A 16,974-nucleotide genomic window follows, 5' to 3' on the forward strand; every position below is an offset into this window, starting at 1 on the left:
TTAAAAAATTTGGCTACTCAGATTCTTTTGTATCAGTGTCAGCTCCACTGTGATGTAAGTGGACATGGTGGTGACCAGATGTGATCCATCCCCTTAACCACTTATTTTTTATTAATTAGTTTTATTGAAGTATAGTTGATTTAGAATGTTATATTAATTTCTGCTATATAGCAAAGTGATTCGGTTATATGCATATACATACATGCTTTCTCATGTTCTTTTTGTCCATTGTGGTTTATAGTTCTCTGCTCTGTGCAGCAGGGCCTGTGTTTTATCCATCCTATCTATAATATAGTTTGCATCTGCTAACCCCAGCCTCCCAGTCCATCCCTCCCCTAACCTTCCCCCGACTTTGGCAATTCCTAGTCTGTTCTCTATGTCTGTGAGTCTGTTTCTGTTTCATAGATAAGTTCATTTTGTCATATTTTAGATTCCATATATAAGTGATTCCATATATTTGTCTTTCTCTTTCTGACTTACTTTACTTAGTATGATAATCTCTAGGTCCATCTGCGTTGCTGCACATGGCGTTATTTCATTCTCTTTTATGGCTGAGTAATATTCCATTGTGTATATGTACCGTATCTGCTTTATCCATTCATCTGTTGATGGATATTTATGTTCCGTCTCAGTTGTCATGAATAGCACTGATGTGAGCATAGGCAGCCCTCAGCACTTTAAAAAGAGAGGTCTTTACCAGGATGACCAGTTGCCCTGCTTGTGACTTTTATCTTTCTATACCAATTGTCAAAGCTGTTCCTGAGCTAGACTCAACATCATGAAGAAAAGATAATTCAGAAAGCCCCCATGTGCCTATTTAATCATTTCAAAGTAATCAAGGCAGTTCAAGATGCCTTACTGAGCTCAGACCCCTCTGGAAAACGTCTGGGCCCACACATGATTAGTTAGCCCGTTTGAAGACAGGCTTTAAAAAACGGAATGTATCCATTGGGTTGAGATACCATGAGCCTTGTATAGTGCCATAGTGTCATTTATCCCTAGCAGGCGTGAGTCTTCCCTGCTGTTCGGCCTCATTTATGTCCCATGCCTCAACACGTGATGTGTTGCCCTTCATCTAAGAGCTAAAATTGACACTAGACACATGGGTTTAAGAATCTGGTTTTACTATCCTGTGCCGATTCCTATTTCCTTTGGTGTTGTAAGTGAGAACTCACGTAAGTGAACGTTATCTTCAAGTAGTGCAGACGTGGGCTTCCCTGGTGGCCCAGCTGGCAAAGAATCCACCTGCAACGCAGGAGACCCCGGTTCCATCCTGGGTTGGGAAGATCCCCTGGAGAAGGGATAGGCTACCTACTCCAGTGTTCATGGGCTTCCCTAGTGGTTCAGATGGTAAAGAATCCGCCTGTAATGCGGGAAACCTGGGTTCAGTCCCTGGTTTGGGAAGATCCCCTGGAAGAAGGCTTGACAACCCACTCCAGTATTCTTCCCTAGAGAATCCCCATGGACAGAAGAACCTGGCGAGCTACAGTCCATGGGGTCCCAAAGAATCAGACACGACTGAGTGACTAAGCACAGCACAGCACAATGCAAAAGAACCTATACATTGGCCTGATCCAATCTGTTGTGACCTTGTCGGTTGGAATTGGAATTGCACCATTTTGTAGATAAAAGGAAACTAAGTATATTCCTGAACTTCTCAGTTTTCAAATTGGTATTGAAAACTTGCTTTGTTTTTATTTTTTTTAAACTCAGTTAAAAGGGACTAAAACAGTCATTCAAAAGAAGCTTCTAAAAGTGTTCCTAATTTTGTATATGGGCTTGGGTTTTGTAACCAAGGAAAAAGTTTCTATCAAATATGAAAAAAAAAAAAAAGAATACAGCAGCAGTACCAAGGTAATCAGCCCCAGTCTTGGTTGCTTAAGCATGTGTGAACTCTCCAGGTACACAGGGTACTCTCCGGGTACACAGACGATAACATACACAGTGTTGGAGGAATACAGATTCTCCAAGCATCCTGTCCACAGCTTCCCCAGGGGGTCACTAAGAGGAGGTGCATTTCCCCACACTTCCCTCCACAGGCGTGAAATGGGAATTAAGTCAGAAAATAGGAGCAAAACATAAATCAAAAACTTTAACAATTCAGACAGTTCTAAATATTAGTCTAGTGATAATTGTGCTCCCCAGGTAGCTTGGCAGGTAAAGAATCTACCCGCAGATCAGGAGATGCAGGAGACATGGGTTCAATCCCTGGGTCAGGAGGACCCCCTGGAGAAGGGAATGGCTCCCCAAGCCAGTATTCTTGCCTGGAGAGCCCCATGGACAGAGGAGCCTGGCAGGCTACAGTCCATAGGGTTGCAGAGAGTTGAACATGACTGAAGCAACTGACCACAATTGTGCTAGGAAGAATTAGGACTGTGGTAAGAGTATCTTTTTCTTTTCTAGTAAGTGAAGATGAAGAGGTTGCCTAGTAAAGTCTTTGGACTACAGCAGGGAGTAGGCCTTAAACAGAAGAACTGCTTCAGAAACATATTTAAATGGAAAAACAAAGTGAAAATTAAGTAACTGTACTAAAACATTCTACAGAGATTGTGAAAGAAAACAAAAAAAAAAAAAGGAAAGAAAGAAATCAAATGATTTTCTTAAAAAAACTTGCAATTGAAATTTCTGTGCAGTTTATAAATTTAATTAATGATCATTTTTTCTTTGAATATTGGTAAGCCAGTATAAATTGGTTCAGAAAATGAACACATAAGTGAACAAAATTAGAAATGAGGAAGGAGATTAGTATTGAATACATGAGAGATGATAACATGATTAAGGAATGTCACTTTATTCCTATGTAGGAATAAATCTGATGAATAAGATAATTGGATATTTCCTGCAAGAAAGTTGGGGGGAAAGAGCATGAGAAACAGTAAGTAGAAGTCAGAGTGTGGAGGGCATTGAAAAAATTATGCAAGAATATTTCCAAATCCCAAATATCACGCAAAACTAACGTTTACAGTTAATTATTTTCAAAGTTTCAAAGAGTGATAATGCCCTTGCATAAATTTTTCTTGAAATGTATTAGCAGCCTCATTGCATAATAGGATTTATCATAGCACATAGAAGAGAAAAATTGTAAGACAATCTTAGTCATTAATGTTGATGTGAGACAGCTTAGACGAAGCTCAGTCATAAATTGAAAAAATATTCATTGTTATTAGCAAGAAGTTAGCTGGCTTAATAAAAGAAAACCTTTAGTTATAATAAGTTATAATAGATGAAGTCATTAAAAGTTGTCATATCAATTTCTCAGAAAGGATATGTATAATAGAATTAAAGCTATTTCTAATAAAAATTAAAAATTGAGAGATACTTTCAAACCCTGATGAAGAATATCAACTTTATTCCATATTACTTTTAAAGGTTCAAGTATAGTTGATTTACAATGTTATGTTACTTTCAGCTGTACAACAAAGTGATTCAGAAATATATATTATATATACAAATGTGTGTATAAATATTTATTTTTTCTTTTCATACTCCTTTCCCTTATATAATATTACAGGATATTGAATATAGTTATATAATACTATATGAAATAACACTTAATGGGAAAAATTTTTTTAATGTTTAAAGTGTATCACTTAAGTCTAGAGACTAAACAAGGTTATCCTCAGAGATCATGTCCTTTAATTTTGTACTGGAATCTAGTATTCAAAAGAATAAATTTTGAAAGTAAGGAAATATTTGCATATATAATTCTATATCTAGAAAATATAAATCAAAAAGAAATTATTAGATATTATAAAGTAGGTATTCTAAAATATATTTCATATTTTTATAAGCCTCATTTCAAAGCATTGTTAGCATTTTCAGTTATCTATTTCTTTTTTATTTTTTTTTTTTTTTTTGCTGGTTAGATCAGGATTTCTTTTTATTTATTTTTTTTTTTTTTTTTGCTGGTTAGATCAGGATTTCTTTTTATTTTTTTATTTTATTTTTTTTTGCTGGTTAGATCAGGATTTCTTTTTATTGTTTTTTTTTGTTTTGTTTTGTTTTGTTTTTGCTGGTTAGATCAGGATTTCTTTTTATTTTTTTTTATTTTTATTTTTTTTCAGTTATCTATTTCTGTATAACAAACCACCCTAAGATTTATGGCTGAAGACTGTAGTTTGTTATGTCTCGTGATTCCGTGGGTTGGCCAGGCTCAGCTGAGTGGTTCTTCTGTTTCCTGGTTCTTCCGTTGATGTCAGTCATGCAGCTGTATGCAGCTGGAGCTCAACTGGGTCTGGAGCATTAAGGTGACTCCTCTTATAGGCCTGTACCTGGAACACTGGGATCTGGCTGGAGCCTTGTCTCCAGCAAAGTAATTGTACTTCTTCACGTGTGACTTAAGGAGTCAGGAGAGCATAGGCAGCAGATATGTGATGTTTCAAGACCCAGAGCATTGTATCCACCACATCCTATTGGGTAGGGGAAGTCCAAGGCCAGCCCAGATCCCAGGATGGAAGTAGGCTCTTCCTCCTGGTGCCAGGAGTGGCACGTGCAGCCATCCACATAGCAGTCATAAAGGACACCTTAGCAAGATCAGAATAAATTCCTTGGGAGTTTACCCATCGTTGGAATCATAAGGAGAGAAAGCGCTGGGCACTTTGAAAAGTCCTGATATATGGAAGGATAGGAATGGATAGAAGCACACAGGAAAGATGAGAGCCTTTCCTGAGTCAGTTCACAGGTTTTGTACCATTTCAGTTCAAATATCTGTAGGACACTTGCATCCATTTGGAAAATAGATGAATAATGGTCAACAATAAAAGTTTACTGTAAGTCAGTCATAATTAAAACAACATAGTAATGATTCAAAAAATAGAAATTAGTCCTTTTGAAGGGAAAAAAAAAAGAGCCTAGACCAAAATCTGTGTATATTTAAGAGTTAAATGGGAGTGGGGTGGGATTTCCATACTCCATTTGGATTTAGGAATTGGAAAAGTTGATTCTAGAAAAGGTAAAGACAAAGATTGATGTTTTAGAAGCATGCCAGTACCATAACTATGGATTTTTGAGAGAACATACAAAATGTAATGAGACCAGACAAAAGTATTTAAATCTTTTATGAACCTGGAAGAGAACATTAAAGGGGGAACTGGGGAACATGGGTAAGATTTGTAATAAATTTGACAGGTGAAACCTAAGTGTCTCCAGTGAATGAAGGAACATGAACCCAAAAAAATATCAAATGCCTGAGAAACAAATGGTCAACGCATATGACACATGGTCCAAAAGAAGGATCACACAATAAGTAAGGACTTGAAAAGTGTTCAGCCACACATGCAAATGTAGACAATAATGAGCTACCTTGCGAGTATGAAAAACCACACAGCAGTTCTGGATAGTTATGAACAACACTCTCAGCTGGTATCGTTACAAAGATTATAAAACAATCCATCTTTGTGTTCAAGCAGTATGACAGCATATAACTAGAGCCAGAAAATGTACCTACTCTTTGACCAGAAATCTCACTCCTGAGAACTTGCTTACGGGCAATGATTCAAAAGAATAGAAAGCGTTCAATACAGAAATGCTATGCAGCGTGGTTAAACATTAATTAATAAGTGAATAGATGTGTTATGCAACTCTGCTCCAAAACCAGTGTCTAAAAATTGAGAGCTTCATAAACTTGTGAGAGAGAAGGTGAGTCAAGTGCAGAGTGCTTTTCTCACCAGGGTCCACGGCTGCCACTCCCTTCTCCTGTGATAGTTTGAAAACTGACTGAGTCCCAGTCCTGGCTTGCTGCCATGTGGGCGGTTGTTTTGTTTTCAGGGAAAGGGGTGAGATGTGACCTCTGCCCATCAGAACTCCTACACAGCACCTCTCATCAATGTTATTATACACTGAGACCATCATCTGTCACCTTTGCATGCTTTTCACTTCCTTTATGTATGAAGTGAAAGGACAATGTAGGGTAGAGAGGGACCAAATGATATAGAGAGATCCCATCCCCCCAGTATGGTCAGGTGAACAAACCCAACTAGTAAAGCTGGCTGTGGGTCCGACAATGAAACAGGAGAAGGAGAGTGGAGTCTTTTTAAAAGTCCTAGGATTTAAGGTAGTTCTCATTTGTCATAGTATCAGGGGTGGCCAATTGGTGTGTTCTTGGGCATTTGTTAAGTGGATGATGTTGTCTTAAGTGGAATGAAGCATTAAAGGCAGCGTTATAAACTGGTGATCAGAGACTGGATGTCAGTCCCACACAGCTCCCTGCAGGCCTTTCCTCCCCTCGGGGTTTCAGCTCTTCCCCACTGGTGGTAATTATTGCAAGCGGATGTGTGAGCTACTAGCATGTGCAGAATTAACTCATTTATCAGACACCACTGTGGAAGTGAAATAGTTCATGTAAGTGTATTTTCTGGAAAAGTACAAGTTTACACTTTTATTAGGTTACCTATGCCCTTGGTTTCTTGAACAGAGCATGAAAAGCATACATTTTAAACAAATTTTTAATTGGAGGATAACTGCTTTATAATTTTATGTTCGTTTCTGCCATACAGTGACTCAAATCAGCCATAAGGGTATGTGTGTATATATGTATATCCCTTCCCTCTTGAGCGTCCTTCACACTCACCCCCAACCCACTCTTCTAGGTCATCACAGAGTGCCGGGCTGGGTTCCCTGTATTATATAGCGAGGTGTGCGTGCTCACTTGTAGCTAGAGAGCCCCAACTTTTCTATAAGGTGTATGTAGAAAAGACATTAGAGCAGCTTTGTTTGTGGAAATGGGTTTCATTTAATTTAGCCTCACACGTGCATGTCCTGTATGGCATGCATCTGGGGCATATCTGTTCTCCTGTTCTGGCCCTCAGCAGACATGGCTAGTTGATCAGAGCACTCAGCCCTCAGGAAGCAGGCTTGGCCTTATGAGGTTCGTTGCTCCACACAGCTGGCCTGGGGTCGTGGGGATTATTTGCAGGCAACTGTTGAGTCAGCCGTCTCAGCTCAAGACTGATATGGAGGAGCCTACTGACTGTGCACCCTCTTGTTCAATGCTAAATGCACTAAGATGAGGAACTGACAGTAAACAGCAAGGCCCTACTGTGTAGCACAGGGAGCTATATCCAATATCCTGTAATAAGCCATAATGGAAAAGAATATCTATGTCTATGTCTGTATATAACTGAATTGCTTGGCTCTGCAGCAGAACTCAACACAACATTCTAAATCAACTGTACTTCAATAAAATAAACTTTAAAAACAAGAAACTGACATTGCAGTCAGGTTTTTAAAAGATGATTTCAAGGGAAAACATGTACACTGTGGGTAATTGGATCCTTGCTGTGCTCACCATTTACATGAAGTGCATACTCTGAGCCTCCCTTTTTCTTACAGTCTTGTCTGTGCCTTTTGGTTCAATGTCAGTAATTTCTTGGTTACTGAATATTTATTATTACCGAAATAAGCTCTGGAGGAATAAAGCTTCTGCTGGAAACTGTCACTAAATTAGCCATTTTACAAAGTAGTTTAGTGTCTGTACTTAATCAAGTAGCATTCTAGTTGCATTTTAACCTCCCAAGCTTTTTGGATTCAAAGTGAAATCTTCTTTGTGAAATTACATTGTTGGCAAAAGTCTATTTTTGGCTTCTTGCCTCCTGACTGGTAGGACCTCGTTTCTCCCCAAGGAATGTTTGAATGGCTGCCAGTAGTAAGTTCTGTTTCTTCAAATATGTGGGTATTTTATCAATTAAGGTAAAAATAGATGAAGCAAGCCAAGATGTTTTCATTGAGATATTTAGACTTGATGATCAGAACCAACTATATTAAGAAAGATAGAAACTAACTGAATTATCACTGGGTTGCATAAAATGTGGATGAGTCAACAAAACTCTCTTAAAAAGTGAGAAAAATAAATTCTTTCTTTTCTTTCATTCCTTTTGTTCAGTAGTTAAATTCACTGTGAAATAAAAAATGTGTCTGCTGTTTTTTTTGTTTTTTGTTTTTTTTTTAAGTGGTAATCATTTCCTGATTCAGAGCTGTCACAGGACAGAAGGTTATCTTGGCACCCTGACAGCCCAGACCCCCCACCCTTCCCCAGAGCCACTGACCCCCAGCCTGTGCGCCCATCCTTCCTGCCCCACCTCTGCTGGTCACATCTCATCAGGCTTTGTAAAAGCAGGCAATGCACAAATTATGCTGTTAATCTTTTTTCAAAAGCTTCTTTATTTTATATTGGAGTATAGCCGATTAACGATATTGTGATAGTTTCAGGTAGATAGCAAAGGGACTCAGCCATACACAGACATGTATCCACCCTGTCCCCAACTCCCCTCCCATCCAGGCTGCCACACGGCGTGGAGAAGAGCTCCCTGTGCCTTACAGTAGGACCTTGACGATTATCCATTTTTACTATAGCAGTGTGTCCATGTCCATCCCAAACTCCCTAACTGTCCCTACCCCCATCCTTCCCTCCCCAGCAGCCATAGGTTCATTCTCTGTATGCTGTTAATCATAATTAAATTACCAATTATTTCATCAGATGTATAAATCCTACTAGTCTATCAAATTGGGAACTTGGCCATCTCTCAGGAACATATAGTTGTAGAAGGTCTGTCATCCCATAGAAGGTGCAAAGTGTGGAATGGGCCCTTAAGCCTTTCCGGAATGTTGATTGAGGGACCCCTGAGTACCTGTCAGCAGGCGTTGAGGAGTCATGATGGAGGAAAGGGACGTGCGGCTGGGAACCTGCTGTATGCTCCTTCAGGGGGTGCTCAGCACTGCAGCCTGGCCCCTTCCAGGGCTCCTGGCAGCTCCACCATCCTCTCTAATTCACAGGCTGTGTGGGACCCTCCAGAAACCACCAGCCAAGCAGGTAGCTTCATTAGGAGACGCAGCCAGCAGCCAGGGGGAGACGTAATAGGTTAAATTAAGCACAGAGCACCCATGTCACGGACCCCAGTGTGGCTTCCCAGCCAGTAATCAGATCATGTGAAAAAGCGGCAGCAGCGCTAACGCACCTGCTGCCTCCCTCAGAGTCCAACCGCAGGTGCGCTCGGGCACGGCGTGTGGAGGGGGAGTCAGCGTGGATGATGGGATGCATCCCTGGGCCTCACCTCCACCTTGCTGAAAAGCAGGGTTTTCTCTGCATGCCTTTCAGCATTTCTGGGCCAGTGTTCTTGTGTTCAGCCCTCAGAGCTGGGCCAGTCTGGTGCCCATTTCAAAGAATATCACCTTCCCTTTCCTGCCCAGCTCGACATTCAACGTGAAGTCACTGGTGCCGGGAACAGAAATGGCCCTGTGCTGTTTGGGGGTGGGGGCGGGGGGACGGAAAGTAGTCATGCTGATCATTGCTGCCCGTGCTGCAGATCTTCCTCTAAGGGTTTTAGTGAGAATATTTGCTAATCTCTCTCACTACCAGCATCTTCACCTTCAGGGAATGGGTCATTCAAGCAGACCCAAAATGCTCACACCTTCCTGCAGCTGGATTGACCTCTGTGTGGCATGCAGCTTAACTGTTGTGCATGACAGCTGTGTGTCCAGCCAGGACCATCACATGTGAAACGTACACTCTGACCACATTCTTTGGCGTTGTATTACAGCCTCTCAGGGGCAGTTCTTGGCTTCACACAACATATACACACCAGCAGGCATGCACACACTTACACACATCTGCAGATATGCACACACGTATACACATGTGGCTGTCTCACACCCACACACCTGTTTTTCATAGGACCTATCACCTGAGCCTTACGTGTACCCCAGAGGCTCTCAAGTGAGGAGAGATATTACTGTTCAAAGGAAAATTCTAAATCTTATTTCAGGTCTTGACTCAGATGAAGAACTTGGGCTGCTCTGTCATCACACCTCCTATCTAGGTGACTGTTTGGGGCTGACTGTGGGTGCTCCATCCTCCATAACCTTTCCTTTCTGTTTCGTTATCTGCACGTGTGCATGGTTATAGAAGCGCGGAGGGATGGGGATGCACAGGGTGACATGTCCGGGCCATCGTGTCTCAAGAATGCTCTCCAGGTCTGGAGAGAGGTGCCTCTCCTGGGTTCTGTTCATCACCCAATGCCGTTCTTTCACACCCAGTGACAGCTTTGGTGTTTCTTGGGATGTGCACAGAAGAAAGATTGGCTGTAGCAAACCCAGTGTCTGCTTGTTGTCCCATGGCCGTGGTGTCTGTGTGCCATGCAGCCCAGCAGGACGGCCGATCTGAATGCTTGCTGATTGTCAGCAGCTTGCCTGAGTTTGTTTTTCTTTGTTTTCTTTAAAACAGGGCAGTAACTGGTCGGGGGGAGGGGCAGATTTTATTTAGAAACTATTCATTTCCACCAGGAGACAGTGCCTTGCAGCTATTCCTAACTCTTCTGTCTATGTGTCTCCCCTCCCCAGACCAGAGAGTGGCGTCCTTCTGTACCCTGACAGACATGCACCCCGAGCAGGACCTGGAAGGGGCCCAGGAGCTGCCTTTGTGTGTCGATCCTGGCAGCAGCAAAGATTTCATGGACCCAGCTGGGTATGTGACCCCTGTGGTGTGCCTCCTTCCCATGTCCCAGGCCCCAGCAATTAACAGAAGCTCAGCCCAGAGCAGACAGGAAACCGTTCCACCTGTCTTCACCTAGTCCTGAAGGACCCAGAGAAGGGACTGAGCAGGCCTGACTCTGCTTCCTGCCCTGCTGGGCTGGATGGAACTTGTGCTCCACGGGTGAGCCCTGCCTGCCAAGACGTGTAGCCCATGCCCTGGATGGTGAGGTTGAGCTCCCGAGTGGGAGGGGGTGGCCCCAGTCAGTGTCTGCCCCCTGATCACGGCAGCAGCACTGGCCAGGGACACCTTGCTGACCACCCTTGCTCTGCCAGGCTGCATGTACTCAGCTCCTGAGCACACATGCTCCCCTCAACCCTGGGCCTTCACCCAGCCCCTCACCTCCCACTGAAGTGTGCCAGGAGCCAGCTGTCTCTACCCTTGTGTTCTTTTTGTTCTTTTTTTTAAATACTTCTTGCTGTACCACATAGCATGTGGGATCTTAGCTCCCCAACTCGGGATTGAACCCATGCCCCTTGTATGGGCAACACAGAGTCCTAACCACTGGTGCACCAGGGAAGTCCCTCTGTCCCTGTGTTCTTGATGTGTTCCTCACCCACGGAGTGTTACTTTCTGTCTCAGTGTCATCCACTCTTCTATCAACTTGAGTGATCAGCAACTTGCATGTTCATCTTGGTGATGAATTCCTTGATACTTTCTTAATAGAGAAAGGCAAATTGGGGAAATTGAGTCTCTTTGGTTCCCAGGACTTGATTCTGGTCTGCCTAATCTTGGCTACCTAAATGCATTTAGATCATCTATCTTTTGTTTTCTTGTCAATGTATATGCCGATAGAGATTCTGAAGCCCCTTTTAAGTCAAAAGCAACCCAGGAGGGATTTTCCACCAAAGCAGTGACATGTTGACCTGCAACATCTGACATAATCTTATTTACTTCCTTGCTGTACTCTCGGCACATGATAGAATGTCTTGCATGAAAACATTGCCAATTTTCTGAATGCCCTGGCTTGACTTCAGCACTCTTGAGTTGTTCTAAGTCATTCCTTCCTTGCTAGGGAGCGGTCTCCATCCACACTGACTGGGAAAGTCAACCAGCTGGAGTTGATTCTTCGGCAGCTGCAGACAGATCTTCGGAAGGTAAAACAATCAATTGGAAGTTCCTGCTCAGAACTCTGTCTCTTATACAATCAACCCCTTTTAACTACTAGGAATAAAAAGAAAGACACTTGACAACAATAAGTGCCCTAATCAAAGCCCAACAGTAAATGGGAATGGAAACACCCAAGGTCTGACTCCATCTCTTGCCCACAACTACTCTATTTTATTGTAGGAGACACAAGATCCAGTAGATCTGACTGAACGAGGATGTGCCTTTGGGTAGCTGGTCTTCAGAGTGAGGAAGACACGCAGCGTACTAGCATTTGTCAATTCAGTGGATTATCAGTTATGAGTTGACCTAAAAGGAGTTAGTTGGTGCCAGGAAGCCTGGTCTCCCCAAGCTTTTGTCCCCACAGTGAGTCAGCGTCTTTTCTACCCATCAACCTGTGTGTGCTCAGTCCTCAAAAGACATGCCATTGTTTATTCCTTAGACATTTGCTGAGCTCTTGTTGAATTATCAGTGCTGTGCTGGGTAGCTGCTTTGCTCTCCAGGAAAATGAAATGGGGTACAGTAGCTGGAGGGGGATAGTCGGGTGGGGAGGGTTCTGTTGGTGAAAGAAGGGAGAACTAACAGCTGGCCTGAATGCTGGTGGAAATAACCCAGTTGGGAGGGAAATAATGGTGGGAGTAAAGAGTGTAATGTCCTAAGCCTAACAAGGAGGGTGTAGCCCCAGATGCAAGTAGGGACTATTCTCAATAGTTACCAGAGCAGAGTGTGTGTGAGTGATTCATACATGAGTGCAAGTCTACCTCAGAGAGATTGCAGGTTTGGTTCCAGACTATTGCAATAAAGTGAATATCATGGTAAATTGAGTCACATGAATATTTTGGTTTTTCAGTGCATATAAAGATTATGTTTACACTGTACTGTACTGTAGTCTAAGTGTGCAATAGCATTATGTCCACAAAAACAATGTACATAGCTTAATTAAAAATACTTTATGCTAAAAAGTGCCAAAACAATTACAGTAGTAGCACTGAAGATCAGAGATCACCATAACAAATGTAATAATAATGGAAAAGTTTGGAATATTGGGAGAATTACCAGATGTGACACAGAAACATGAAGTGAGCAAATGCAGTTGGCTAAATGGTACTGAGAGACTTGCTTAATGCAGGGTTGCCACAAACCTACAAATTGTAAAACATCAGCCTAGTGAAGTGAGGTATGGCAGCAGTCCAAACAGAGACAGGTTGACAAAGTTCTCCTCTGGTTTATTTCTTTATTCCAGAACTGAGGGTGAGCAATGGGAAAGAGTGTGAGAGATATCAGGATGGAGGGAGGGTGTAGAATGGAGGGTAGCTGGGTATTTGGTGGGATTGTAGCAAAGATTAGGTGTTTCCTCCAGCATGGTTGACCAGCTGTCCTAGTTTACCTGATAGGTTTAGGACACAGAACTTTTAGAGCTGGCACTGGGAACATCTCAGACCAACTGGGATGGCTGGTAACTGTTTCCCGATAGCTGTCAAATAATTGGAGAGTTGAATTTAACCAATATTAGAGTTATGCAGTTTGTAAAGGATATGATTAAACTGAGGGACTCAGAGTCTAAGCTGGGTGAGAAGGAATAATGTCCCTGCAGTGGGTGTCAATGGACAGTGACCATAAGGCAAGACTGGTGGATTAAGATCATTTTTGAGGGGTGGATACTGGAGAAATTATTTTAAAAAGACAACAGGCAGTGATCAGGCAGTATGGGCTTGAAACATTTAGGAACATGTGCAGTTATCAATAATAGCTTCAAGGTCCAGGATATGGCTGGGGCGGGGTGAGGGGCAGTGAGGAGGGTGGGCTTAAGATCACAGAAAGGCTGAATCATATGGAATGTCTGTTGGGTCTTGAAATCATTAACAGACATGATGAATGGAGAAGGAAAGAAGAAAAATGAACCATGTTCTAGAATCTTCCATGATGGGAAGGGCTGGAGATATAGCTGACCATGGCAGAGAGCAGGGGTGCCAGCTCTTAGAGCCAGTGTCATGGGATTTTAGGGAAGAGCAATCACCTGCCGGGGCAGCAGGGGTGAGGTGTTGGCCTGCCTTGCCTCTAAGCTCCGTGCTCTTCAGAACAAGCCCTCACCCTTCTGAGCTGCTGGGAAAGCAGCATCCCCAGGAGAGAGCGAAGACTCATGTACAGCTGAAAATGAAAGGAACGCTCAGGGAAGAAGGTGTTGAGAGTATAGAAGGTTTTATTGACAGGACACACTCCGTGGGTAGAGGAGAAGGACTGGGGGTCATGAGAGGCTGGCAGCTGGGCTGCAGCAGGGATGTCTGACCTGTGTTGGTCATGAGAGCCCCAGAGCTTGGGGAGAACAGGAGCTTGAGCCTCTTGTGACCAAGAGAAGGCCAGACTTGAGTGGGCTGAGCTAGCAACCAGTCCTAATCCAAGTGTCCTCTGGAGACTGGTGTCTTTGTTCATTAGATGAGGCAAGTGGTGTTGGGGACGGGTTGTGGAGGGACAGGAAAAAGGAGCAGACATCAAGGACAGGACCAGACATGCTGAGGGGGCCAGTCTCCTGAAGAGCCTGAGCTCCCAGCTCACTGCTGCAGGTGTGTCTGCGGTGTTGACAATCAGGTCACCTCCCTGTAAAAGCAGCACTCACCGTAAGGATGACCCCCCACCTCCTCTTCCTCTCTGGGTCAAGCATCCCTTTCAGCATTTGGGAGCTCAAATTTGTGTTGTACGTTTTTCTTTACTGTCTATTGGAAACTCTGTATGTGATTCTTCAGAAAAATCTTGATTATTTGAACAGTTTTTAGTGGCACACTTTGAAGGTTATGATGGAAATACAGCTTCCCAGGAAAGCTTTCAGATGAGATGAGATGGTGAAAACCAAGCCCACAGTCAGCAGCTCTGCGGATTCTGACTTGGCCAGTAAGAAGGCATGCCATGGAAGCTCTGTCCTCCTATCCAAGGCTACACCTCTTCCCAGGCCCCCTTTTTCAGAGACAGGATGATAGAAACTGGTTAATCACCTTCCTATATAACAGCTGTCTTGGCTCCTGTTGGGAACAAAGTGGGATGAAAGGAAAGAATATTCTTAGTTACTTATTCTCACCCTCATTTTTGGAGAAGCCAGAACAGGCAGTCAGATCCCCTCTGCCCCCAAGAAATGAATAAATAAATCTATAAAATACATAAATAGGGACAGAAGTGCTCAGACTGCAGCCGGGAGGAGAGACTGTGTCTAGCACGGGCCTGACTGTTTGTCTCCATCCCCCTCTCCCAGGAGAAGCAGGACAAGGCAGTGCTACAGGCCGAGGTACAGCACCTGCGGCAGGACAACCTGCGGCTGCAGGAGGAGTCGCAGACAGCTGCCGCCCAGCTGCGCAAGTTCACCGAGTGGTTCTTCAACACCATCGACAAGAAGCCGTAACCAGGCCGCCACCCACCTAGGGCCCCTGGGGAAGCCCGGAGTCCCTTCATAGTCGCCAACATGTGGTTTCTTGCTGTGCTTCTGGCCCATCGTAGCTGTGTTTGCTGTCCCACTCTGTCTAGCACCATGCCCCCAGCAGGACAGGGAGCCACCGTGTGACCGCAGAGAGCAACGCCCTTGAAGATGAATGTAACTCTGGTGTCGAGATGAATGTAAACTCTGGTGTCAGTGTGGACCTTTCAGGCTCTGCTGAAATGGAGCTCTGTGTGGGCTTACCTCACAAGGGACGATGGTTGGGCTTTATGTATCAGGTGACCCGGTAGAGATATTAAAGCAGATTACCATAGTTTGGGCTTTAGAATTGTAAAATAAACATGAGAACAAATAATCAGACATATACTTTAATGTTAAAGGTGCTCTATTTTTTTGGATGTACAGTAGTTTTATTTCCACAGCCACATTATCATAGCAATAAGAAAGAAGCAGATCAAATAGTTGGAAAAGCCGAGTCGGGGCAGGGGGGACAGAAAAAGCACTGATGTGTCTAACACGAGTTCAAATGCAGTTCCTTTAGAGACTTATTTATTTGCAGGAGCAAACGGTGCCTGAATATTAACAGTGTTCTGATTAAAAAAAAAAAAAGATTCATATGCCTTGTAAATGGCTCACTGAGTGGTCACTTCAACTCTTAGTTCACTTTTGTATAGTTAATGCTCTGTTGAAAAAAAGCGTCAACCTGCTTACTTACGAGAGCTCTCCTGTGTGCCGTGAGCCAGCAGAATCACTTGTACAATGCCAAATTTGTTTATCTTTGTACAGAAGCTTTGATGAAGTGTCTTGTATTTAACACCCTTATTTAAGCTTATTTAACCTTAAATTGTTAATTTTATAAACTTTGGTTTCACCTGCACTATGACGGAGGGCAGTGTAGGTGGCAGAGGGCTCAGAAGAGGCTGAGCTTGCCAGAGCAGAGTGAGGAGCGGGGCCGGACCTTCTAACAACTGGATGCTGCTAGTAACAAGTTGTTTGTATTGCTTTACCATTTTTAACTGTTCTATTTGAGATGAACGTACCTTTTGCTTTTTTTAATAAATGTTTAAAATGAGTCCACACAAGGAACAGTGTTGTCAGGTGACTGTAGACTTTGATGCTCTGCTATGTCAACAATCTGAGTGTATGAGGATTTATTCTGGGTCATTTAGGACCTTAATCTGTACTGAGTACTACATAGCCTTCTTACAGAATCCCAACCTGATTGAAAGTAGAGTTACTAGTAGCGGTAAATGGTTGCCACGTGCCAGACCCTGTTCTTTGCACTTTTCATCCATCTCATTGAACCCTAGCATTACCCTTCGTAGGTAGGTGCTGGGATTCCCATCTTACAGCTCAGTAAACTGAGGCTGAAGCCAGGCAGATGCTTTTGCTTTACAGGGTAACCAAGCAGATACAAAAGTTGATGTTATTTAGAGAAAACAAAGGAAGCTGATCTAACCTCCCTGAGTGGACCGTCTTCCCACCTCCCTAAGCCATACCTACAGACAAGACCAGAAGGTTTCTCTTTGTTTTTAGTCATGCCACATGGCATATGAGATCCTAGTTTTCTGACCAGGGATGGAACCCGTGCCACTTGTACTAGAAGCACAGAGTCTTAGCCACTGGACTGCCAGAGAAGTCCCACCAGAAGCCTTTTGTTTTGTTTTTGAAGAAATACTTCTCTGTCTATACTAGGGCTTCCCTGGTGGCTCAGTCTCTAAAGAATTCACCTGCGATGCAGGAGACCTGGGTTCAATCCCTGTGTTAGGAAGATCCCCTGGAAAAGGAAATGGCTACTCACTCCAGTATTCTTGCCTGATACTAGCAACGAATGAATCATCTCTCAGGTCTTCCCCCAAAGGCCATGCCAAAGAACATGACCATGTGTTGGCCTATAGGACTTTTTTTCAAATGAATGTTTCCA

General features: G+C 43.2%; 1 protein-coding gene across 10 annotated transcripts in view; it reads left to right on the forward strand.

Moving 5' to 3' along the window:
- The window catches only part of SIPA1L2 (signal induced proliferation associated 1 like 2), a 232,980-nt gene extending 216,853 nt beyond the window's left edge, over positions 1 to 16,127 (forward strand). For 7 of the 10 annotated variants that reach the window (XM_043477113.1, XM_043477112.1, XM_043477118.1 and 4 more), the window contains 4 exons: positions 9,759 to 9,812; positions 10,333 to 10,456; positions 11,538 to 11,619; positions 14,871 to 16,127. In XM_043477113.1, coding sequence (XP_043333048.1) covers positions 9,759 to 9,812; positions 10,333 to 10,456; positions 11,538 to 11,619; positions 14,871 to 15,017 — 407 coding nt within the window. In that variant the 3' untranslated portion in view covers positions 15,018 to 16,127. The remainder of the gene's footprint in view (positions 1 to 9,758; positions 9,813 to 10,332; positions 10,457 to 11,537; positions 11,620 to 14,870) is intronic. The other 3 variants (XM_043477117.1, XM_043477120.1, XM_043477121.1) reach the window with 1 other exon arrangement.
- Positions 16,128 to 16,974: the final 847 nt, after the last annotated feature.

The sequence above is a fragment of the Cervus canadensis genome, chromosome 8 (genome assembly GCF_019320065.1).
Source record: "Cervus canadensis isolate Bull #8, Minnesota chromosome 8, ASM1932006v1, whole genome shotgun sequence".
Taxonomy (NCBI): domain Eukaryota; kingdom Metazoa; phylum Chordata; class Mammalia; order Artiodactyla; family Cervidae; genus Cervus; species Cervus canadensis.